The sequence below is a fragment of the Clinocottus analis genome, unplaced genomic scaffold (genome assembly GCF_023055335.1).
Source record: "Clinocottus analis isolate CAN_PGR_092001 unplaced genomic scaffold, fCliAna1.0.p SCAF_23, whole genome shotgun sequence".
NCBI classification, from domain to species: domain Eukaryota; kingdom Metazoa; phylum Chordata; class Actinopteri; order Perciformes; family Cottidae; genus Clinocottus; species Clinocottus analis.
In genome coordinates, this window is record NW_027175965.1 from 8,784,313 (window position 1) to 8,809,856 (window position 25,544).

At 40.0% G+C, this 25,544-nt stretch overlaps 3 protein-coding genes across 5 annotated transcripts; all 3 read left to right on the top strand.

Annotated features, from left to right (window-relative positions):
- The first annotated feature begins 2,647 nt into the window (after positions 1-2,647).
- On the top strand, positions 2,648-14,434 carry slc5a5 (solute carrier family 5 member 5). Its single transcript, XM_068590059.1, has 16 exons — positions 2,648-2,850; positions 4,672-5,068; positions 5,810-5,875; positions 6,106-6,157; positions 6,970-7,037; positions 8,345-8,499; positions 8,810-8,950; positions 9,265-9,394; positions 9,614-9,702; positions 10,243-10,355; positions 10,572-10,642; positions 10,751-10,837; positions 11,176-11,378; positions 11,875-11,972; positions 12,169-12,254; positions 12,867-14,434. Exons 2-16 carry the CDS (start codon positions 4,712-4,714, stop codon positions 12,972-12,974), a joined length of 1,824 nt encoding a protein of 607 aa, XP_068446160.1. The 5' UTR covers positions 2,648-2,850; positions 4,672-4,711; the 3' UTR covers positions 12,975-14,434.
- Positions 14,435-16,383: 1,949 nt separating this feature from the next.
- cluap1 (clusterin associated protein 1) lies at positions 16,384-21,092 on the top strand. Of its 2 annotated transcripts, none has more exons than XM_068589760.1 (13): positions 16,384-16,548; positions 17,010-17,074; positions 17,168-17,279; positions 17,411-17,495; positions 17,608-17,787; positions 18,098-18,193; positions 18,387-18,470; positions 18,572-18,705; positions 18,907-19,048; positions 19,278-19,350; positions 19,436-19,546; positions 19,748-19,797; positions 20,872-21,092. In XM_068589760.1, exons 2-13 carry the CDS (start codon positions 17,053-17,055, stop codon positions 21,043-21,045), a joined length of 1,263 nt encoding a protein of 420 aa, XP_068445861.1. In that variant the 5' UTR covers positions 16,384-16,548; positions 17,010-17,052; the 3' UTR covers positions 21,046-21,092. The 2 variants fall into 2 exon arrangements, with proteins under 2 accessions (XP_068445861.1, XP_068445860.1); XM_068589759.1 differs by having other exon boundaries at positions 17,019-17,074.
- A 695-nt stretch (positions 21,093-21,787) lies between these two features.
- Positions 21,788-24,363, top strand: ccdc124 (coiled-coil domain containing 124). 2 transcript variants are annotated; one of them, XM_068589945.1, is made up of 5 exons: positions 21,788-21,900; positions 22,497-22,674; positions 23,293-23,485; positions 23,622-23,727; positions 23,884-24,363. In XM_068589945.1, the coding sequence occupies exons 2-5, from the start codon at positions 22,516-22,518 to the stop codon at positions 24,086-24,088; spliced, it is 663 nt and encodes a 220-aa protein (XP_068446046.1). In that variant the 5' UTR covers positions 21,788-21,900; positions 22,497-22,515; the 3' UTR covers positions 24,089-24,363. The 2 variants fall into 2 exon arrangements, with proteins under 2 accessions (XP_068446046.1, XP_068446047.1); XM_068589946.1 differs by lacking the exon at positions 21,788-21,900 and having other exon boundaries at positions 22,391-22,674.
- Positions 24,364-25,544: the final 1,181 nt, after the last annotated feature.

Consider the following 25,544-nt stretch of genomic DNA (forward strand, 5'->3'; position numbering starts at 1 on the left):
GAAGTACCATAGTTGTCATGTGTAAATAATGAACAACATAACAGAGTTACACCACAAGTTCAATGCATATGACAGAAATGATAAGATCAAATAAGATCGAATAAAAGATGGGAGGTGTCAACACACAGACTCAAATGACACAACATGGCTTCATTTAGACATTCGTCCTGGAGAAGTAGGAGCTGTGTGTGACTACGAATAATATTATGAACCCATATATGATGTTCCCTTGTTTGTGGTATTTCCACAACAAGTATAACACTGTTAGCTACAGGAACATGACCGAGTCAGTTTAGGTCAGCTAGTGAGGCTATGCGCTGGTAGCTACAGGAACGTGACCGAGTCAGTTTAGGTCAGCTAGTGAGGCTATGCGCTGGTAGCTACAGGAATGTGACCGGGTCCGTTTAGGTCAGCTAGTGAGGCTATGCGCTGGTAGCTACAGGAACGTGACCGGGTCAGTTTAGGTTAGCTAGTGAGGCTATGTGCTGGTAGCTACAGGAACGTGACCGGGTCAGTTTAGGTTAGCTAGTGAGGCTATGTGCTGGTAGCTACAGGAACGTGACCGGGTCAGTTTAGGTTAGCTAGTGAGGCTATGTGCTGGTGGCTACAGGAACGTGACCGGGTCAGTTTAGGTTAGCTAGTGAGGCTATGTGCTGGTGACTACAGGAACGTGACCGGGTCAGTTTAGGTTAGCTAGTGAGGCTATGTGCTGGTAGCTACAGGAACGTGACCGGGTCAGTTTAGGTTAGCTAGTGAGGCTATGCGCTGGTAGCTACAGGAATGTGACCGGGTCCGTTTAGGTCAGCTAGTGAGGCTATGCGCTGGTAGCTACAGGAACGTGACCGGGTCAGTTTAGGTTAGCTAGTGAGGCTATGTGCTGGTAGCTACAGGAACGTGACCGGGTCAGTTTAGGTTAGCTAGTGAGGCTATGCGCTGGTAGCTACAGGAATGTGACCGGGTCCGTTTAGGTTAGCAAGTGAGGCTATGTGCTGGTAGCTACAGGAACGTGACCGGGTCAGTTTAGGTTAGCAAGTGAGGCTATGTGCTGGTAGCTACAGGAACGTGACCGGGTCCGTTTAGGTTAGCTAGTGAGGCTATGTGCTGGTAGCTACAGGAACGTGACCGGGTCAGTTTAGGTTAGCTAGTGAGGCTATGTACTGGTAACCTTTTCCCAACAGCTTGACCGCCTGTAAAAGTTTAAAATTCTTACTGCAATTATTCACTCCATTATCGCATTACTGTACGCTTGTGAAAACGTAGTTGGAAAATGTCCTTGTGCTTATGTAAATATGAAAAAGCAGAATTGAACAACAACACCATATTCAAACCTTGATTTAGTAACCAAAGATTAACTCTAAACCAGGATTAATTTAATCCATGTTGGTGCAACCCAGCCTAAGAGGAGAAGAATCCTGTTTTGTCCTCTTTTCTTACAAGACTGGATCGTGCAACGGCCGGTCTGCTGCCCTAATGTCAATATACTGATAAACAGGTGTGTGTGTTGAAGTGTGCAGGCGTGTGATTAACTGCCCTTGAGAACCGGACATTTCAAACTACAGCTTCATTGCTGTGTTATACTGACCTTGGTAACCTGAACTTTAATATAAATGAAAAATATGAATATCTACAGAATATAATGATGTATATTATCAATCAAGACGTATGCTTTACTTAAATAAATTTGTTTTTGTGGGGTTGAATTATCTACTGTCCTTTCATAGTGGCCACTTCGATACTTCCGGCTCATTTCCCTGTTAGGAATCTAAGGAAGCAAAAATGACTATTTGACCACAACCTGAGAGATTATGAATGAAATGTAGTGTAAAGAGAGTCTTCCTGGCTGAACTTCTGCTTTAGCTTCATTTCATGCTTGTTTGCAAGGTAATATTTGTGACTCTGCCCCGGGTAGTCACTCCCATTTCGCATCATATCTTGGCCAACATTATACAACTTGTCGAGTAAATGCAGGTCTTCTGGTAAGGCAAACTGCACACACAGGAAGGGATAGATTAGGTACAAAAAAGAAGGAAAAAGCACCAAATCGAGAAAGGAGAAAGGTCCAAGAGAATGCATTGTGACGTCCAGTTAGTCCACTTTCTGTGCCGTTCACATCACAGAACTCTGAAAACATGGAGTCAATGTGGCTGTCAATTTCATATTAAATACTTCTTTTCACTTCTTTATCTGTTTTATTTTTTGCTTACTTCTTACCTCCTGTTTTAGTATGTATTGCTATTAAAAGTTGATTAAAAAAAACTGTTAATAAATAATAATAATAAAGTGCATCCCAAAGGTCAATTAACCGCTTTAAGTCATTTTTAAGCAAATATGCTGTGATTTCTTCGTTTCCAGGTCTACAAATGAATATGTTCATGTTTTCTTAGTTTACTATGATGGGTAGGGTGGAAGGGTAATCAAGACATTAATCAGCAGATAGGACTACGACACTACAATAATGAGATAGATGTAGTAACAGTTTTATACAGACAGAACAATACTAATAACTCTCATTATCCCTGTCATCCTCACATCTACCTAGCTCATAAGCACACACACACACACACACACACACACACACACACACACACACACACACACACACACACATGGATTAGGGTCTAGAAAGCGTCTCTTTCGTGCAGGACCCTGCTCTCCACAATGCGCCTCTATAATCTTCTCTTTGATCACACACTGTAAACAACTAACTACGCAACCTTCCCTTTGAACGTACTCGCGAGGGGGCGACGACAAGGGAGCGTGTGCACGCGCCTTACGGGCGCCCGCACGCTGCTTTAAAGAGGACGTTTGTCGGCACATCTTTCACCACCGAGACAAATTGTAGCACCGAGGGTGAGTCTCTTGTTTTATTTGTTTTATGCAACTTTACGATCTATAGGAATCCGATGTGTGACAACTTCATTTTTTATAAATTATTCTAGAACATGCTGTAGGTAATGAAAGAATATTGTGATTGGAGCATATTGAACTTCCTTTTCCCTAAATCATAACTTTATTTACTTGGAAAAATATGTCGTATTAAAATCCCATCTTTTCCTTTTTTTGTTTTTAACAATTAAACATAAAACAAAAGTAACTTTATAATAACTACACCCTTTTTTAGCAATGTTAAAGCGTGATTAAACACTTAATTCATAATTTATAAAGCATTGTTCCAACATAAACACTCATTAGTAGCTCATTAGTATGCAATTCATAAACACAGTTATACGTGTTTTTTTCTTGATTAATAAACTTGACTATAATGTGTTTCATGATTGGGGTTTTCATACTTTTTAAATGATGGATTCCACATTTGTAAATTGCAGATTTAAGAAATGGGATAATTTAGAAAGTCTTAGTAAATGATAAAGAAAAAAGAAAATATTTAAATGTGTTTATTCATGCATCTATTTATATATGTAATGAGATATGCACTAATGTTTAGGAACAATGTTAATATGTGCTTTATGAACGTGTTCTAATACTGCAACTCATGGTAAATTAGTTGCTAGTTAGGTATTTGTAAAGTATGTGACTTCATTTAAAGTGAGGAATATCTCTGCTTTACAAATCTCATGATTAACTCAAGTAGTTACTAGTCGTTAGTTAACTATTAGTTAAGTGTGTTCTGTGATCATCAGTGAGGAAGGCCAGCGGTGTCTCAAAGCTAATAAAATGATAAAGAACATTACTATGAGAGTGATGGGGGCGATGCTCATCAGTGGCACGAGTGTTATGTTTTATATTTGCTGGCACATATTATTGATTATGCGAGCTATATCTAATCACGACTGGAAATCCCGACTCAAACACTCTGGAATCTGTTTGCACTAAAAACGATGTATTCAACATTACACTAGTTTAGTAACCTGTATTACCTAATTTATATTCCATGTTTATATATTACAGTTCCACTCGGAACGTTTACTTATTTTCTGTATTGGTACTTCATACTTTTGCACTTCTGGTTAGATGCTAAACTGCATTTTGTTGCACTGTACTTATGTGTAATGACAATAAAGTTGAATCTAATCTAATCTATTTTATCTTGTCACTTCTGAGACAGACACACCTCAGGGTTTAGTGTCTTACCCAAGGATGTGTTTTCCTTGTCTTACCCAAGGATTTTATAGATGTGTTTTCTTTTTTTTCTGAACAGGTAATGTTCGGTAGTTAGGGTGCCTGTGAGGAACAAACCACTCCTTTGGGCCATGTTCAGTCTGTTGCTTACAAAAGTAACTAGTTACAAAAGTAACTAGTTACTTTTGTAACTAGTTACTTTTGTGACAACTTACAAGTAACTGTGCTGTAATGGAACTGTTGCATTTTGCTGGTCACAGTTACAAATAGCTACAAGTGATGTGTATATATATATATATATATATATATATATATATATATATATATATATATATATATATATATATATATATATATATATATATGTATGTATGTATGTATTTGTATCTATAATTCAGTATTGTAGATTTTTATTCACTGTTTATTATTTTTTTATATACTGTTTTGACTGTTTGTTATTAATACTACTTGTTTTGTTTTTGTACTACGTCTCTTCTGTGCACTTTAACCCCGTTTGCTTTTGTTATCCTGAAATTCCCCCACTGCAGGACAAATAAAGACATATCTAATGTAATCTAATCTAATTCACAGATCAAGTAAACATCTGGAAGAGGGCAACAAAGTCAGCACAATGGAGGAGCAGCCTGCCGGCTTCACTCTGGCCGACTACGCGGTCTTTTCTGCCATGTTGTTGGTCTCCATGGCCATCGGGCTCTTCCAGGCCCTGAAGAAGAGGCCCGGGGACGCGCAGGAGGCCACGGCCGACGACTTCTTCACCGGCGGTCGCAGCATGCCGGCTGTGCCCGTCGGGCTGTCGCTGTGTGCCAGTTTCATGTCGGCGGTCCAGGTTCTGGGCGTTCCCTCCGAGGCGTCTCGCTACGGCTTTAAATTCCTCTACATGTGCCTGGGACAAAGCATCAGCTCCCTGATCACAGCTTACCTTTTCCTGCCGGTTTTCTATCGACTGGGCATCACCAGCACCAATCAGGTCACAATGAACTTTCAGTTATTAACCCGGTTTTATTGATTAATTTTACATGGAGCATAATGTAAACAATGTGGTATATTTCAGTTGCATGTGACCTGTTTCCAAAAGTCAAATGATTTATATTTGTTTAGATATGATATACACTGTAAAAAACACACGGTGACATTGACAGTTATTAACTGGCAGCCATTGACAAGTAACTTACAGCAAAAAAAAACAAAAAACACAGTATATAACTACAGTAGATTATTAGTTACTGTCATTTTCTACAGTACTTTTTGGGTGCAATAATTTTTTACAGTAGATTCTTGGCTACTGTGATTTTCCCACATCATTACTGTGTGTTTTTTACAGTAAAGCTTTGACTACTGTAATAGTTAAATGAATGCACAGTATTTTACTGGGAAATAGTTCACAGTAGGTTACTGCTCATGAATACAGTAAATTTCACAGCCGTTTTTTTTTACAGTGTACAAAAACTGTTTATATGAATCTGATTTTTCAGGAGAATAATGAAAGAGAGAAGTTTAATTTAAAGGTTTAAACAAACTGAACGCATTAAAACACCCAAAGTAAGAGCAAGTGTTTATAGTCTAGACACACGAATGACATTTTCTGTCAACATTTTGAAATGCACCTGTGGGTCTGATGTGTGGGAGGAATATAAGAGGCGAGGACAGATGAGGAATGTGTGCAGAGATACTGTGCCGTGATGGGACTGTTGCATTCTGCCGGTCGCAGTATCTGAAGATGAGATTCGGCCGAGGGATGCAGCTGCTGGGGAGTGTCCAGTTTCTGGTGGCAACGGTATGTCAGACATCACTGTGCTCTCTGATATGAGTCAGTTATTTAATGTCTTAAAGAGGATGTCACATTGTCGTGTGCACACACACACACACACACACACACACACACACACACACACACACACACACACACACACACACACGGTCTTTCATTTGCATAAACTGAACCCTCACAAAAGTTGTCACTGTATTTGTTAATATTTGATTTCCTTGTTTTTCTTTTTTTCTCAGCTGCTCTACACGGGGATCGTCATCTATGCGCCCGCCTTGATTCTCAACCAAGGTAATATCCACTGAAACTTCTCTCTCTGTATGCATTTATGGGATGTATTCATTGATTTGGCATTTTTGTTATTATTCTCACATTTCTTTAAATTTAGCTCATCTTTCTCCATGACTTTTAAAAATTTCTCCATGAATTCACCTCTTCATCAGAATTAGAATCAGCTATAATGTTTCACTTCGCTCTACGTATTTATACACAATATAAATAAACAAGATAAATATTTTTAAAAAGACAACATTCAAGACAACATTAGTCCAAAAAAAAGTGCAGATGGAGGTGACAGATTATCTGTTCATCAGAGTGACGGCCAGTGGGAGGAAGCTGTTCCTGTGTCTGCTGGTTTTGGCGTTTATCACAGTTAGAAGTGTATTTATTGTCAGACATTTATACCCTAGAGAGACACCAGACACATCATTGAAGTAATGATCAAATCATTTCAGCATAATTTGGTAGCGATGGTAAAATAGGGACTAGAATATGTTGTAACAGGGCATCGTATCTGACTTCTAATTAGACCAAATCATCTAAAATGTGTCATTATGTATTAGAATGCCCCATTTGGTTTCTCATTAATTGGTGTCTAACTTGGTATATTAGTGTATAAGCCTGTAATATGGCTTCATATGTGGCTTCATATGTTCATTTACTGTCAACATATTATTTCTAGTTTTAGTCTTTTTTTATTCAAAACAGGGCTTGTTGCGTTTTATGACTGCACCACACAATAAAGTGCCTAATTTTCTATAGTTTAAGAATAAGATGGTTAATTAACTGTATATTCCCAATTAACACTGTGTTGTTTTTTTAAGCTACGGGACTCAACATGTGGGTGTCTCTGTTTTCTACTGGGATCATTTGCACACTGTACACCACACTGGTAAGTAGTTTTCTTTTCTTTCTTCCATCTCATCAAACCAGTCTGGCACTTTAAAAGATGAACAACGAATGTAGACTTACACCCAAAACCTACACACACACACACACACACACACACACACACACACACACACACACACACACACACACACACACACACACGCACGCACACAAACACATACATACACATAGTTCACTCACGTACTGAAGGATTCTTAAGGACTTATTATTGAATGTTTTGTAAAGATCATTGTAGTTATCTAATCTGTTGGAAGTCAAAGCTTGAAGCAGTTTCTCTGTATCGGTTTGTGTTAGAAAAATTCACTCGACCCCTCGGAGTAAAATCATTAAAACAGGAACATTTCTTGGTTGCAAGGAAGGATCAGAGTCAAAAGTACAACATGATAGACAAATTGCATATCAGACTGCTCAAAGATCTCTCAAAGAACCACCTCTTAAATACTCATCATGACCACTAACAGAAACCCTCGTGACGTCGTCGGCCTCACCGTGAACCTTTCCCCTCGTCCCATAGAGCGGTTTGTAAGAAATGGTCATTTGATATCAAAGGAACTGCTCGTTCTTTCAGACAGAAACATACAGATTCACTGCTATCAGGAGACATGCTGAGTTTCTGTGTAAGATTAAACAGAGACAGTAAGATGAGAAGTCTGAATAGAACCGTGAAACAGTCACTGATTAAGCGTGAATAATTTTTTCTTCCAACAGTTTGTGACATGAATGTTTTTACTTTTGATTTTTCAAAGGTTTCTGACCTTTAGGGAATGTGATGAAAGCTATAAAGTTCATTCTTTTTACGTTTCTACGTGTTAAACTACGATTCTTTTGAGCCATTCAATAACCGACGTGTGTGATACATTGTATCATGTTGGCGTCGGTCATTAGGAGAAAGAGATACATTAAGCTGTGTGTCATCTGCATATAATTAATAGTTTACTAAATGATTTCCGTCCGGCTGTGAAAGTCCCGGATAGTACAGATCGGTTTGTGATGTGAACCAGATGATCCAAAAGACAATGAACAGCAGATATAAACCGTCTAAAGGAAAGTAATCTTGTGGGATTAATCCGTTTATCAGTAATAGGAAGGTCTGCTAGAAACACTCCTGGAGAAACATATGAGCCGTGTTGAGGACATTTAGGCTTGTTGAAGATTTAGCAGTGCACGTCAGCAGTACGGTCCATGTTACTGTCCTCAAGACTAAAATGTCCTTATTGTCTGTGGTTTGAATATGTTTCATTCAAAGTGTTCGATGGTCTTGTTTCTCCCATAATCTGTGTGTAACAGGGCGGCATGAAGGCCGTGATCTGGACCGACGTGTTCCAGATTATAGTCATGTTGGCTGGCTTCATGGCCATTTTCATCCACGGTACTGTTCTGGTTGGCGGTCCCGCAGTGGTGCTGGAAATCGCCAAAAATGGATCACGCATTAATTTCAATGAGTAAAAACACAGTTTACTTTGTTTCCCTGTCACTTCAATGCATGAATATCTGGATAGAATATCATCACTGTCCTACTGCCGTTTCTCTACAGTCATATGTACATTTTGATAATGATGCATGAATTTAGGATTATTTAAATCTGGTAAAAAAAAAAAAGGAAAATACAACATGTGAAAGGTAAAAGTATACGTTAAAGCACACAAGTTAATTCCTGACCTGGGGAAAAAAGTCCAGTGATGACAAATTGAGCAAAATATATCGATTGTCCATTGTTGTGTCACTGACTTGTGTGATAATATTTGGCACCAGCTTTAGCGTTGACCCGCGGCAGCGCTATAGTTTCTGGAGCCTGACTGTCGGAGGGTCTTTGGTTTGGCTGTCCATGTACGGGGTGAACCAAGCACAAGTCCAGCGCTACGTCTCCTGCAGAACAGAGAGAGACGCCCAGTTGTGAGTGGAGAGCTTTGTCACATTCACATGTGGATGTATTAGGTGTTTGGAACAGCGTTTTAAAATGATTTGGATCATTGATTGTGGACCACAACAACGTCTGTGAAGTCCCCTTCAGGTTTCCAAAGAAACATAAACAAGCGTTGTGCCGTGACAAGTTAAATATTGACTACACTAAAATCATAGATTGTAAAATAATAAATCCATCATAAGTTAAATGTAAAGTTGTATCTTTACCACTCCAGTGATAGTGAACATGCAGAAGTCCGACGTCGAAGCTGGGCGACGATGTCGATGTTTGCTTTTGATTGCAGGGCGATGTTTGTGAACCAAGTGGGTCTGTGCCTCATCGTGAGCAGCGCAGCGACCTGCGGCATGGTCATGTTTGCTTATTACATCAACTGTGATCCACTGAAGTGTGGGAGAATTTCTGCCCCGGATCTGGTACTAAAGACCATAAAATATATATTTTTTAAATGTTTTAAATAAATATATATATATACAAACAGTAGTTTCTCTTTAAATAGCACAACATCATGCTCTGATCATCATCGGTAAATATAAATATAATATCCCCCCCCCCCTCTCTCTCTCTCTCTCTCTCTCTCTCTCTCTCTCTCTCTCTCTCTCTCTCTCTCTCTCTCTCCCTCTCTTCTGATGAAGTACATGCCGTACTTTGTGTTGGACATATTCAGAAACCATCCTGGATTTCCAGGTCTTTTCCTTTCCTGTGCATACAGCGGGACACTGAGGTATTTAATCTTGGTTTCTCCAAACTAAATAAACGACTCATTTCATACTTTTAATGGACAGTGTGTCACATTTAGGATGATGTATTGGCAGATATTAAATATAATATTAATAACTAGGTTTTAATCGGTCTATAATCACCCAAAACTATGAGTATGTTTCATATTGCCACAGGAAGCGGTCGTTTTTTCCTGTTTCGACAGCAGCTCAGATCAGATACTAGCTTTTACAATATCTGAATGGAGGGAGAATAAACTTCTAAAACTTACACACTGTTCCTTTAATGAGAACTTGTTGAAAAAGTACTTTTACTGTTGATACTTGCTCCTAGTTTTAAGATGAAACCAAGTACCTTTTTAGCACTTTAGATCACATTGTGCACCTAATAACAAGATTAAAAACACATTTCAATAAAAATATTTCTGTTTTTGTACAAAGTCCATCTTCCAATCGTACCTACATCCTGTCCTCTGTTTAGCGGTACAATGAAATGAAAAGAATTTGACTTAAGTTCCTCTCGTAACAAGTCTTTTTTTTTACAGCACGGCTTCTACAAGTATCAATGCAATGGCCGCAGTAACAATGGAGGATCTGCTGAGGCCTCGTCTGCGTCTCATGACTCAGAAGAAATTGATTTTACTTTCTAAAGGACTCTGTAGGTCAATCCTCACCAAAGACATCCACTTATTTGAGTTTTTTAACTCTTGCATGTATTCTTAAAACTGTCATTGTTTCATAACCGACTGACCATCTGGATATGAGGCAGAAAACTCATTAGATTTACTTCTTGGAGTACAAATCTTCTTTCATCCACTTCCCTTTGTTGTGGTTGGAACCGTGAGGAGTTTAATTGTCTTTTCTTTCCCTGAAGCGTTCCTGTACGGCGTGAGTTGTATCACAGTAGCTGTTCTCGCTTCCCTCATGGACTGGGGTGTTCTCCAAGTATAATATATAAATATTACATATCCACCATCACATGGTATTCAATCTATATAAGACACACAAGAAAAAAGAAAGGTTTTGAGAACGGCACTTTTATTTCCTATCCAGGGGTCGTTTACCATAATGGGCGTGGTCAGTGGTCCAATACTGGGTGTATTCATTTTGGGGATGTTTGTTCCAGCAACAAACCGGCTGGTCAGTGGATTGATTTGTTTCCTACGTTATGCACTTGTTATTCAGAAAAGAAGAAAAACGAAATATGGGCATACCTTAAACTATTGAGTTCAGTAAAAGCTAATATTTTGGGATTGAACTATAAAATTATCTGTCAGAAGTAGTGTAAAGTTTGATTTTCACTCAGTTTCTCGCATGATAAATCACAAAAATGTATGAGAGAATATATGTATATATATATATATAATATTTTTTTTTCTAGAAAGCCATCCATCATGTATTATTAAAGTCTAACTGATGTGTGGCAACCTGTTTGACTCCCATTGCCCCACGTCTTCTGTGAAACGTTGTTCTCTCAGGGGGCGTTCACAGGACTCTTGGTGGGCTTCTGTGTCTCTATGTGGCTGGCTGTCGGTTCATCTCTTTACCCTCCCAGTGAAGAGACCATGGGTGTGCTGCCCAGCTACGCCGGCGAGTGTGTACTCAGCAACATCACCCTGAGCAGCGGCCCTCCCCAGACCCAGCCCTCCATCTCCACGCTGCCTTACCCCGACCGCCACGGGTCAGTGAGTTCAGCTGATGCAGCACGTTTCACCCCACGTGGTGAAAGATGGAAAACAGCATTCATAATCACAATTTATTTGTACCAGAATTAACACAAATACGTGGCATACGTGTGCCATCAGTGTCTAATATTGAACATCCAGTTTATGAACTTATACTTGTATTTTATTGAATATATATTAAATGACTACTTTTCAAGGATTTTTAAATGGATGCTAATTTTAAATATATTTATGATACATATCTTGTACCCCCTTGAGTGCCTTCCTTCACGTATCCCCGCTTGGGGACATAGTTTCTTACTGTTAGCACTGTTAGCCACAAGCCGCCAGCTCAGGCGTCGCCATGGGGGGGCGCTGTTGAGAGGAATGAATACGGTTTGATATGCTGAAGTGTCGTATAGTGCATTTAAAAAACATAGAACTACATTTGTGTTGCAAGAATATAACTTAAAATGATATTTAAATGAATAAACCCTTTTTTTCTGACGCTAGGGGCTTGTTTGACTTCTACTCGCTGTCCTACCTTTACTTTGGTGCCATGGCCACGAGTTCGGTTGTCCTAGTTGGGACGATAGTGAGCTATGCAACAGGTAAGAAGCTACAAAGACACACAATACACACACACAGGAAACATTCAGAAGAGTTGCCGGTATTTTAGATGTACAACCGAAACTTCTGTGCAATCCGAGCTTCTAATTTTTCATATTATGAAATATATCAAAAAGACGGGATTCAACTCTGTTGTTCATTGCATTACATTACAATTGTGTTTCTCTCTACACACAGGACCAACAAAGAGGATTCATATCACATATGGTTTGTTATGGTGGGATCTGAACAAAAAGAAAGCGGAGGTCGTGTCAGAGCACAGAGTAAGTTCATCACAAGCTCGTTTCACGTGATGCATCTTCATAATGTAGAAACATTCAGGTTAAACAGGATGAAACGGACAAGAAGAACAAGAGATGTTCGTTTCTGAATTAAATCATTTTGTAGATTGCACAACTAAATGAATCCCTGCTAAAACTGCAGCGACTGTATTGTTATATTATTATAAGTATGGCTGTATTGTCTGGCTGGGTTTGTTTAAGACTAGAACAATGTTCAGAATGGTTTCCTGTCTTAAAAGTGAACGTAATACTGAAAAAAATAAATGATTGGTATTATTTCAATACAACAGATATTATAATATTGTGTAAATAATCCAGCGCCTCTTCAAATCATTTCCATTTCTTTCATCCTCGCTTTGTCTCACATCCATATTTTGAGTTTAATAAATCTTATATCTTGACACTTGTAATTTACTGATGGCAGATTTGGTAGAAACGATGTAAATGCAGCGTCACATCTACAACAACAAAGGCTTCACATCACAACAATCAGTCAAGTTGAACATGTGTATGTGTGTCTGTCAGAGTGTCTTTAGTGTCCATCAATGTTAGTTTCTTATTGTTTTAACACCAACATCTTGCTCTTTTTTGCAGGCGGACGAGGTGACAGATAAAGCACAGCGCGTGCCTTTGAGAGTGATGCACACAGAAGACACAAAAGAAGAAGAAACAACAGATACTAAATCACCACTCAGGGTTTAGGTGTCGAACAGATTGTTTTAAAAATCCAACTCGCACTGACGGGAGGTTTTCCGCTCCAGTGGCAGCGAGGATTTCGAAGAGAAACGTATTATTACTTTGATTAGGAACTGTTCTACTGTTAAATTCATAATCATATCTTAGATTCATTCATTATATGTCGTATTACAAGGCTAATGACTTTTCATTGAATTCTCTCTTCCATGTTAATATCTACGTATTGTTATGTAGTTCCACTATGGCAGAGCACTTTCAGTCAGGATCACTTCTGGATCTTTACTCTTCTCTCAGAGAACTTTCCTCACATCACAAGATGTTCAGTGCACTTGTTCAAGACAACACAGACGGGCTTTTCTTACCGAGGAAGAAAAATTGAACTAAACATGAAAAGCACTTATTGCTTTTGTATAAAATGAATCCATTTCTGGTCTTTAACATCTTTAAGGTAAGCAACAGACTGAACATGGACCAAAGGAGTGTCTTGTCCCTCACAGGGACCCTTACTACTAAACATGGACAAAAGAAGAAGTGGTTTGTCCCTCACAGGGACCCTTACTACTAAACATGGACAAAAGAAGAAGTGGTTTGTCCCTCACAGGGACCCTTACTACTGAACACACTGTTTATGTTGTTCCTGATAAAATACTAATGTTTCTTCTCCTAACTCAGAAAAAACAAACAGATTTTTAACTTGATGTTGCTTCAGAGTGCTGTTATATTGTTCTGATAACATTACTTTAAAATAAAAGCGTGCAATACACTAGTTTTTACTTCATGATTTAATTTGGTGCAAAATGCGATTAATCGCAGAAAAGTCACGCAATTAATCGGTTACATTTTTTGCTCATTCTTTGAGCAGACTAGGATATGCAATTTGCTTATTCCGTTGTACTTGTGACTCTGCTCCTTCCTTGCAACTAACAAATGTCCTGATTAATGATTTTGCCACCATGTGTCAAGTAAATTTTTCTAGCGATACTGAATTCAACTCTTAATTCTTGTAGTTATGTCTCTTTCTTTTATTTCAAATCCTTTAAACGTTATTGGATAATGAAGGGTATTTATTGCTGTGCCAAGGAAGGTAAAGACTCTAATCAAAAGCCCTCAGGTGTTATTTGAATTCCTGTAATGCTGAAAAGCTCTTTCATTACATCATTAATTCAGGTATGTTCCATATCTGAAGCAATGCACACCTGCACTTCAACCAGTGTAATTGGATTCGGGACAGGTGGACTTCGGTGTGTGTGTTTCAGGTTCAAGTTTGTATCCTTATATTACCTTAGAGTTCATCTTAAATGGATAGTAAAGGTAGTGTTTTTTCTTGACATACAAAAAGAGAGATGTGTTGTGCCTGTGATGCCTGACATGGCTTTTTATATAAACAAAACATTGTGACTCCATCATATCACTTGACAAAAGGTCTTCATGGGTGCATCAAACTTGTAATGAAGTTGCAACCATAGATGAAGGGTAACACAAGTCTATACTTTTATGAGAATGTTCTGGTGTATTTTAAATTGAACATATTGTACTTACTGTATTTGTTTTGTCTCTTTCCTTTCAAAGTTGTAATACATATTTATGTAAAATATAAATATGTTCACGTCTTTGTTGAGGGAGTGGTATATTTTTTTTATTATGTTAAAACTGTTATCATACATTTTTAGGTTTAAAGAAAGTAACTTGAGCTTTAGGTACTTAATTTACTTTACTGAAATAGCCATACTTCTCCTGAAGGAGGATAGTGTGTATACCATCTATTTATTTAGTCTCTCAATTTCAGTTTGCATTTTAAGGCCGTTCAAAGTATAAAATAGGAAGTATACGTGACTGCCTCATGCCATTGGTAATGAAATTGGTGTGTTACAGGCTACATTTTGGTGTATACTGACACCTGCTGATGATTGAATGTCACTTCAAAATTCAGATGCACATGGCTGCCACACATCCATTATGGCTGCCAGATAGATACATGTAACCAATAAGTACAAAAGCCCTTCATGGTGGTCGTTTATTGCATTTTCTTAATCGTTCATCCATTCTCATGATACAAAAGTAAGCATAACATTTCCAGACACTCGCTCTCTTCCACAATAAATCGGTAGACTCAGTTGAAACTATTTCTTTCACGTCGTAGGAGTGTGCTTCCGTGCACAATGGTCCTGAATCCCTCGAACACCTCCATGTTGTCCCTCCGCCGCCTCTCCTTCTTGCCCCCCGGGTGCCTCACCACTCCTCCGCGGCCCTGTTCGAGTCCTCGTCCGCTACGGCGCAGTCCAGGCGCTGAACACCGGGAAGCGCCAGGTCCCTTTCGTTCAGCTTCTCCAGAAACGAGGAGAGCAGCCGTTTGTTTAAATGGTCCGTCAGGGTCCTTTCCTCCTCGACCCGCTCGTTGGCGTCACTTTCCCCCGAATCTGCTTCCTCCGCCTCGGTGTCCGCGCGGAGCTGCGCGGGGGCCGCCGGCTGGTGGTTCAAGGACGAGCCGTCGGAGTGCTCGTCCTCCCCGGGCTGCTGCTGCTCCGCGCACCTCCCGGCGTCCGCTCCGGATTCCGTCTCCATCTGCGATATTAAAGTGGTTTGCAGGGCGGCATTCTCCAGCTGTTTAAGGCGTTTACTGTGGAGGCCGCAGGCAGGAAGTTCATTTCCAGCCGCGTTGTTGTTGTTGTGAGCTGGCTCACCAGTTTGCTCCATCATGCTCTGCGTCAGGAGTGCAGCCCACAGATATGAAAGGCTTGTGTGGCGCAGACTGGCAGGTGTCGCCTCCTCGTGGCCACAGATATACTGCACCATTACTGGACACCCTGCAGCTCTTTGCCAGAGGAAGACAAGTGTTCATTTACTCAGTTAAAGGTTGCAATTCCACCATTTCTTCTTCTTCTTCTTCTTCTTCTTCTTCTTCTTCTTCTTCTTCTTCTTCTTCTTCTTCTTCTTCTATGTGTTATTATTATGGTTATTATTGTTATATTAATAAAAACCACATGCTATTATTATTATGTGATAATTATTATTATGGGAGAAAAGTGTTCCTTTACTCAGTTAAAGGTTGCAATACCACCATTTCTTCTTCTTCTTCTTCTTCTTCTTCTTCTTCTTCTTCTTCTTCTTCTTCTTTTTCTTCTTCTTCTTCTTCTATGTATTATTATTATTGTTATTATTGTTATTTTAATAATAACAACAACCACATGTTATTATTATGTTGCTGCTGTTCTCATTACTATTATTACTAATATTGAGTCGCCTGTGAAATCCATTTCGTCAAATAAAGTACATTTACTCACACGAAAAAGACAAGAAACGACGACACAAACTAAAGAAAATACAGGATGAAACCTGAGGGTGGCAGTAACGCGACATTGTGAATGCGAACTTCCGTGAAACACCAGCGAAGAAGAAGTAAAAAAGAAACAGAAGAAGAAAAAAAATAGGACGATAACTCGTTTCCATAGAGACCATGAATGGCTACTTAGCGGAGACACAACAGCGACAGGTGACGTGACCAGGCCTCAACGCGGCACGCGCCATCACATCACCTGTTCTTCACACAGTTCAGAGACAAAAGCTCTTGTTCCAGCTGCAGGTAAACAACCAGCGACACCCAGCCGTAAACCTCTGCTAACGTCACTAGCCACAAGCTAGCCAGGCTAGTTGTAGTCAACTGTGCAAAGTTAGCACAAATAATAATACAAATAACAATGCATTTTAGTTGTAACGCACTTTTCATTCAACGTAACTACAGAGTGTTAGTTAGTAATTTGAATGGTAGTTAAACTAACACTAACTAGCGTTAACTATCTGCCACTGATAGCGCAACTAGCGGTGGAGGGACTTTGTTGTTTCACGCGAAGGTTTTTTTTTTTTTCCATCAACCACAAAACAGCTCGTGGGGTCAGGATCTTGTCTCGTCGTGTCAGGTGTTATTTCTAAACGTCAGATTATCCCCCAAATTAAAATGTGTCTCGAGATAACTACGCTCACCTTTGATCGAGCCTTAAACCCAGAAGCTTGGTTGACTGATCTTCTCCCTCCTTTCCTTCTCGAGGGATCCAGTGCATCCTCTGTTTCACGGTGCCGACAGCTCAACATGTCCTTCAGAGACTTGAGAAGTAAGTGATTGAATGCAATTAACATTATTGCACTTTAATGATAATCTGTGTTTTATGTTTTGGTGAATGGGAGTTGCATTTTGGTTTTAACAGATTTCACAGAAATGATGAGGGCCTTGGGCTATCCTCGGTTGATATCCATGGAAAACTTCAGAACACCAAACTTCACTTTAGTGGCAGAAATCCTAATATGGCTTGTAAAGAGGTACACCAAAACCACACACTACTGATCCATCAAGAAGTGATCACTTCATAATCTGTCAGGGATACTGTGATATATGCCGCTCTTCATCTTTTTTTCATCTCCCTATCCCTCTGTCCCCTTCTTCGTTGTAGATATGAGCCTCAGATGGATATTCCCACTGATGTCGATACAGAGTCAGACAGAATATTTTTCATCAAGGCTGTGGCCCAGTTTATGGTGATGTATACTTTCTTGAAATTCATACAGAATGTACAGATTACTCTTAGCTATTTCAGGTAAGGCGTGTTGTTAGGCGGTATGTTTTAAACAGTGTCTCACTTGGTTTCAGGCAACGAAAGCTCACATCAAGTTGAACACCAAGCGCCTCTACCAGGCCGATGGCTACGCAGTGAAAGAAATGCTGAAGATCACTTCCGTACTGTACGGCGCTATGAAGACCAAGCAGATGGCCCTTGGAGACCGAACCGAGGAGGACAACAGCAAGTTCAAATTCGATCTTGGCTCACGGGTGAGATGCAATTTTCACAGAATATTATATGTATGTATGTCACTGTATCATTAGTTCTTTATAATCTCAATAACCTAATAACTAAGCTATTAACTGAAAGGAGTTTGACATTAAGTTGCATTTTAGTCAGTCAGTGTTTGGAAAATACAACTGATAAAAGGATATATTGTCCAAATTTAGTAGATGTGATTATGTAATTAGGTTGATTTAACTTGTTTTGTCTGACTTGAACAGCATCTAGCGGTCAAGTCTGACCCACATGCATGTAGACTTTCAAAATAAAACTCAATATAATATGTTTTCACTTTAGATTTCAGATCTTAAAGCAGCTCGGCAGCTGGCGTCTGAGGTCACATCTAAAGGAGCATCTCTGTATGATTTACTAGGAAAAGAAGTGGACCTAAGGGTGAGGGAATACGGATGATAACAGACACACATTCAGGTTTCCATTTACCTGGATCGGGAGTCCTCACAATACATGACGATGTTGCTGTTTCTCTTCATGAGATGTGCAATTGTAATACAGTGTGTTTGAAAATACATGCGTGAAAGTGACGCAAGAGATGACTCTGTCTATGTTTTCCATGTTGCCACCACAGGAAATGAGAACTGCGTCCATCGCCAGACCTCTGGAGATCAATGAGACTGAAAAGGCCCTGAGAGCTGCCATCAAGGAGGTTTTGGTATGTATTCATCCAACAATGCACTTTTTTTTAATGTACACCTGTTCTTAACTATGAAAAGGCACTGAATCTGCCACCATGCCTTTGTGTTCATTGTCAAGGAAAGTGTGGAGAAGACGAAAGACATGCTGAGTAACGTTGTTTCTGATGAAACCAGTCTGGATGCTAAGATAGAAAAGAAGAAGCAGGAGCAGGAGCGGAATCAGAAAAGGCTCCAGACGCTGCAGAGTGTCAGGTCAGTTCAGCGGCTGGATAACTAGCAGACATGCTCAATGGCAGGAGCGAGTCCTCACGGCCTTTGGTAAATTAAAACAAAACATAGAGTTAGTTTAGAGTTTTCTTTCTTTGACTTACACCAACTCTTTCAATAAAACTTTGACTGTCTGTGCTCATCCCGTAAGTGCTTGTTTTTTTACTTCATCCCTCATTTCTTTAGGCCGGCCTTCATGGATGAATATGAGAAGATCGAGGAAGATCTGCAGAAACAATATGAAACCTTTGTGGAGAAGTTCAGGAACCTCTGCTTCCTGGAGTCTCAGCTGGATGAATACCATAGAATAGAGCAGGAGAGGTTTGAGGTGTGTGTGTGATCTTTAAATGTTTTATAAAAAGACTTCCTATTGCACTGCTGTATATTTCATACTTTTCCTTAAACATGTTGCCACTCTGTCTTAGTAAAGCTCTGCATGACGCAACGCTTCATATTAGTTGTTAAATATTAATTTGAAATTGCACAGAAAAATGGAAATTAGTCAGTTTTGTGAATGGAAGAAAGATCTTCACTTATCATCCAGTTCCCCCCTACAGGAGGCTGAAAACACACTAAGGAATATGCAGCACGTATTGAGGGAGGAGGAGAGGGATCTGACGAGGAGCTCCTGTAAGACAAACAATCACAGACTGTGAAAGCAAAGAAATAGTCACATAATCTCTGTTTTTGATCTCACACACTTTGTTTTCTGCAGTGAAAGATGAGGATTCTGACGTGGACGTTCCAGAGGACGAAGGTTCAGACAGCGACGTGGACGAATGTCGTCCGACCAAGCCAAGGCCCACACGAAACGGCATGATGGCAGGTACACAGAGAATATCCACACCCTTGTTATGATCACCTATTAGATGCTTGGGGGGAAAAAATGCTTAAACAAGTTTTCTCCATAATCTTCTGCATGATTCTGATTGGTTTCGTATCTGCAGTTTTCCAAATTGCATGCTTTGTCTATCAAAATGTGTCATCGAACTTAATTTAATCTGTGTTGCCTCTTTTTGCACCACAGGAAGAGGAGCTCGATTCGTCGGGAACATGCAGGGCGGTGACAGTGATGAGGTTAGGATTGTCAAAGCAAAATCACTACAAGATTCCTTGTTTTTTAATCTTGAGGTAAACATTATGTAGCTAGCATCTGTTCATTTTGAGAACGTTTTTGCTGAGTTTTCTACCAGTCTCTCTTTTATTTTTGCTGTGCATCAGCTCTGATCAGTTTCACAGCCCTTTTAGGTTCGAATCTTGTACTCTGTTCCATATCTCACTGTTATTTACTTGTATTTTAAAAGCCCTCTTTAGCTGTTTCCAGAAAGTCAGTCTCTCGTGCCAAAAAACATCGGAAAGGAAAGGTTTGTGTGCGACTGGGATCTGTTTGCTCCTTGTTCCTCTATGTACTTAAAGGAAAAATCTATTCTCAAAATCTCTGACACGGTACGGATTTTTCGACAAGGACAGCATCCTCATCAGTTTCATGACATGGTCCATGTCAGGAGTGTTCTTACAGTTACTACGATAGAAAAGTTTGCCTAAAGCTTGCAGACCTGCTTAAATAATTTTGACACATCTGTCACAGAGAACATTGACTATTTTTTTTGCATCACACACATGAGCAGTATAAACCTCATCTCCTGTGTTAGTTATCAGAAGAATGGGAGGAGAGGAAAAGAAAGGAACACAGAGTCAGTGGAGAGAGAGGAATTATTGCTTCATTGTATTTTGCTCCACCGGTGCATCTAGTGGTGTAATTAGTTTTTTCTATAATGCAATTTTGAACATGGGGGCAGATGTTTTTAACAGTTGAATTTGATTTTTCCTTTTTTTAAATTAGTTAAATTGTTTTTCGGTCCTTGTAGCTATCTGGCTCTAGATGGACATGTCCCAGTTCAGTGATTCTCGTGAGATGACTTCTGGACTGAGCATGTTCTCATTACAGCCGAAGAGTTGTTTCCGTGATTAGATCTGTTTCTGTGAGACATTAGCTGGTTCAGTGTTTAGTTAGAAGGATAATCATGTCCATCCCTGTTGTAGTTCCACAGTGTGTGTTGAATAATTGTCCAGCAGTCATTGACAATGAACACTGGGATATTTTTGAAATAGTTGTAGTTATTATCTGTCCCTCCCTGCCTGCTGTTTCAGACTGAAGACAGTGAGATTGATGTGGACGAGGATGACGAGGAAGACGAAGGCGGGGAGGAGGAGAGCAAAGATTTGGAGGACGACAGTCTGGAGGGTCCAGTGTCCAGGGGGGCCCGGCCAGCCAAGGGGAGCATGAGGCCGACTTTGCTGGAGGAGAGTGACAATGACTTCTGAAAGAATACAGAAGAATCTTAGATTAAACCATCTGATTCCTTCTGAGAGATATGCATGCATTATTATGTTCCATCATGTCACTTTGCAAAATACAAATCATTATAGTTGTTTTTTTTTCTCAATATATTTGTTTAAATTGTTTACTATAAAACATATTTACAATTTAATATATCTTCTGTGTCTCGTGATTCAAGTTATGACAGCAGCATTACACGCTACACATTACACATTAAGCGCTGCGAACATTTTGATGTGAACGCAGCTTGAGACTGAGTGAGTGTTTAAATTGTATTCATAGTCTCCTTCAATTAAGAGGACAACACTGTACTTCTAACTCAGTTGTACTTTGACAAGCAGTAAACTGTTAATGTTGTATTGTTTTGCATGCTGAATATTTGAGTGGGAATTGCTAGTAGAAGAGAAACATTAAGGATAAAGTGAATTCGGGAATAATGAGGCAAATTGGAAAGTGAGTGCTGGAGAAATGTGGACAGTTCATTAATAGAGAGAAGATTTTAAAATACACGTTAAGCTTTCACTAATTGAATATACTTAATTGGATAGAATACCCTTTTCTGGACATTTTGATTTAAATGTAACACTTGTCCTTTGACATTATTTATCCAAAAGCTAAAGAGTCATTTAAACGTCAGTGTTTTACTCTAAAATCTAACGTTAGTCGAGTATAAAGTTTTAAAAAAGCACACAACTTGAAAGACTGCCAAGCCCATATACCCCTTTAACACGGGGGACGCTACGTCATCAGAGTGCGCGCTGGTTTCGGAGGTGGCAGATGCCTCTTCGAAACAACAGCTAACAGTCGTCTACTGGAGACCTGTTTCTCTTCTAATACTGGTATGAAACGGAGTGTGTCGTTTTTGTGTTGTGGTCATCATCCTCTCAGCTGAATCTCGGTCCAATTTAAATAGGGAAAGACCGGCTATTTGATAAGCCAAACATTGTTGTTTATCAGACTGATGGCAGCTAGTTATGGCTAACTGACGTTAGCTGTCGTTACACAAAACAAAACTGCAGTCGTTTGTGTAATTTTGAAAAATTTAGTTCTGGTTTAGCTTCTTAAACTCCTCTTGCTTTGGTCTGTTTTCTTAACCTGTGTGTTCGGGATACCAATCTTTTCAAATGGATGCTTGACCTAGTAATGGTATCGTTAGTCATCTAGCGTTTACAAGAATAATTGGCGAATTACTGGCTTTTGTTTCGTTACTTTATTAACAGGTCAAAGCCAAACGTTGGATGAACTGACGTTACCTATTCTTCTATCTATAAATAAGTGCTGCACTCTATTCATAACATAACAACTGCATGGTTTGCATTTAACAACTAAAAAAGAGCAGCCACTTGGACCAAAACAAATCAGTAGGTGGGTGATGGTCAAACATCTTGTCAGTCAAACTCCTCTCACTGGTCTCTTGTCTCTCCTGGTCTCTCAGCTGGAGAGCGGCTGTTGGGATGCCAAAGAAGTTCCAGGGCGAGAACTCCAAGGCGGCCACAGCCAAAGCCCGTAAGGCCGAGGTCAAGGCCGTGGCAGACGCCCACAAGAAGCAGCAGGAAGAGGATGCTCTGTGGCAAGAAACCGACAAACTTGTTCTCAAAAAAGGACAGAGAAAGGTGAGCGCTCTTTTCTGTGAGATGTTCAAATACGTGGATAATGTCTGTACTATCAGCTTTACCTTTAGCTGAAACAATTGTACATGTAAACACAAGACAAAGATGCCGGCCGAACTGTCATGTTTTCTTTGTTTTTGCTCATTTATTTTGAACTAGACAGTAAATCCTCTTATTTTGCAATCCTGTTTTCATGGGTCTAAGTCTAAATGAGATGACATTTTAGAATTTATTTTTTAACCTCGTAGTATTCAGCATTGAGTGCTGTATTTTATTGCACAATTCATCATCTTCACTGATGTCGGAGGAGCATCAGTGAAGCGTGTTAAATACTGAAGTGCGACTGTGTTTCAGTGGTAGAGCAGGGCCGTGCTTCAATCGTCGAATCGGCGGTTCAAACCCCGGCTCCGCTAGCCCATGTTGATGTGTCCTTGGCCCCAAATTGCTCCCGTAGCCGTGCCTACGGTGTGTGAATGTCAGTGGCTGACTTTAAAAAAGCACTGTACATGGTCAGGTCCATTTACCATTTCAAGTGATTGCATGCGTGGCCAAACTACTTTAAGGCGACGTGTTTTTTTCCCGGGAAAAAAAGTCTGACACGACAGTTTTCGGCCTTTGCAGGATGACAAGGAGAAGAAGAGACTCGAGCTTCTGGAGAGGAAAAAGGAATCCCAACGACTTCTGGATGAGGAGACTTCGAACATAAAAGGCAAATCCTTAAGGGAGACTGGACCCGGAGGAAAAGTGACTCGAGCTCAGATCGAGGAGGTGCTTCAGAATGAGCAGCAGCAGCAGCAGGAGCTCAAGCCAAAAGGTATTTTTCTGTTTTGAAGTTGAAGACAGAAGTGTGCTGGTTTGAATGGAGATAACACGAGTGGAGATGCCTTCCCCGCAGCATTGGCTGTTTAGGAAAAACATTTTTTACTATTAAATACAATTTCCTCCCACAGAAAAGAGCCATCTGGAGACTCCACTGGAAGAAAACGTGAACCAAATTATCCCCGATGAAGGAACAGTGCAAGCCAGAACAGTAGAAGATGCCATCGCTGTGCTCAGGTACCACTTGTACTGTGTGTGACTTCCTATTGACCTTGTGATTAGTTTGATGTTGATTTTAATCTAGTTTATACAACACACAGGCCTATAAAACAACATTCATGACATGAGAATCTTAACAAGCCATCAATCGCACCCTCTTTTTCCGCTCTCTAGCACGGGGCCGGGGGACTTGGACCACCACCCGGAGCGGAGGATGAAGGCGGCGTTCGCTGCCTTCGAGGAGGCCAACATGCCTCTCCTGAAAAAGGAGAACCCCAACATGAGGTTGTCACAGCTGAAGCAACAGTTGAAAAAGGAATGGATGAAGTCGCCAGAGAACCCCCTGAACCAGCGCTTTTCCACCTACAACTCCAAGTGAACGCACTTGAATAATTTAATTTCAAAAGGTTGTTGCTAACAAGAGTTTCATCCCCCTTTTCTGCCCAGAAATAATCACGCCAAAGCCAGATGACTCACTTTGGTTGTTTCATTCACGAGAGAGGAGAAGCTGTCGAGGTCACAAGTGATAATCATGTTTATTAATGTGGCTTCTAATAAATTTGATCCCATTTTTTTTAAAGCACTTCTGGGGAGGTGGGAAGTCAGATGTTTTGAGAGAAACTTATTAAAGTTCACCACTCGATCATCAACATCTCTTGTTGCTTTCTGCTTATTCTGTGTTGTCAGGAGACACAAAACAAGTCACACACTGAACTGAAATCAAACACTGTCGCCAACTGCTGCTGTTATGAGATAAAGTTACACTTCAAACTTCAGAAGAATATTGTCATTTTGTGTCCAGCGTTAACGACGCTCACCAGCTACAATCACGGCTGCCTTTCCTTTTTAATTATTTAATTTGACAAGTGAATAAAACATTTTCTTCAAAGTAGTCATGTGTTTAAATTGCTAAATAGATTATCATTCAGTATCGAAGCCACTGTCGCCAGTAGGTTTGGAGTCAAAATGCTGAAATTTAAGTTTTCCAAATGCAAATTGTTCATTGGCTGTTCAGCCATTGAATGTTTGACACCGCAGGTGGCCGATGCCTCCCGTCCAGCATCTTAAGGCGTCGTCTGAAATATGTGCTTGGTTCAGAATTGGTCATGTAGTTTCTAGTAAAATGTGACACTTCATTCTACTTTGAAGAAAATATCACTTCATTGCCTTTTAACTCAAGTACAGTGGAAAAAAAAAACTAATTCAGCCAGGTTTAAAGGCCCACAGGTGCTCTTTTAGCTCCAAAAAGCCTTACTTAATAGAAACAGTCTTGTCCTAACCATCTCCAGACCTCAAAATGTAGCTGTATTTTAAGCCTCCCTTATCTTTTTTAGCAGACCCTCTGGCCTTCAGCCAGCAGTGACTTCGAGGTCCTGTGATCCTGTCGGTGTGAAATGACGGTGACCTCTGAGAAAAGAAGACTTGGGTTAAGATCCAAACACTCAGCTGTATTGGTGCTGTGTTTTAAAGCTCATGCTTCAGTGTGCATGAGTGAAATAAACCTGTTTTCTTAAAATAAGTCCTACAGATGCTGGGTCATGCACTGCTTTCTGAAGAAACTACAGCTTTGACCCCCTGCTGGGCTGTGTGTGTGTGTGAGTTTCGGTGTTGCTGCTGCATATTTCTCAACAATCGCTCTTTCAAACAACTTTGCACAACGCTGCAATAGACCTGCCGAGCGTGGAGTGGATTTCATGGGCGGTGGTCTAGAAACTTGAGGGAAAGTCACAAACACAGACGGAGGCTTCTTACATGCTACTTGTCTTAAAACGTTTTAATTCCAGTTAATTGAAACAGTACAATGATCATTAGGGAAATACATGTTGCAGGTGGGT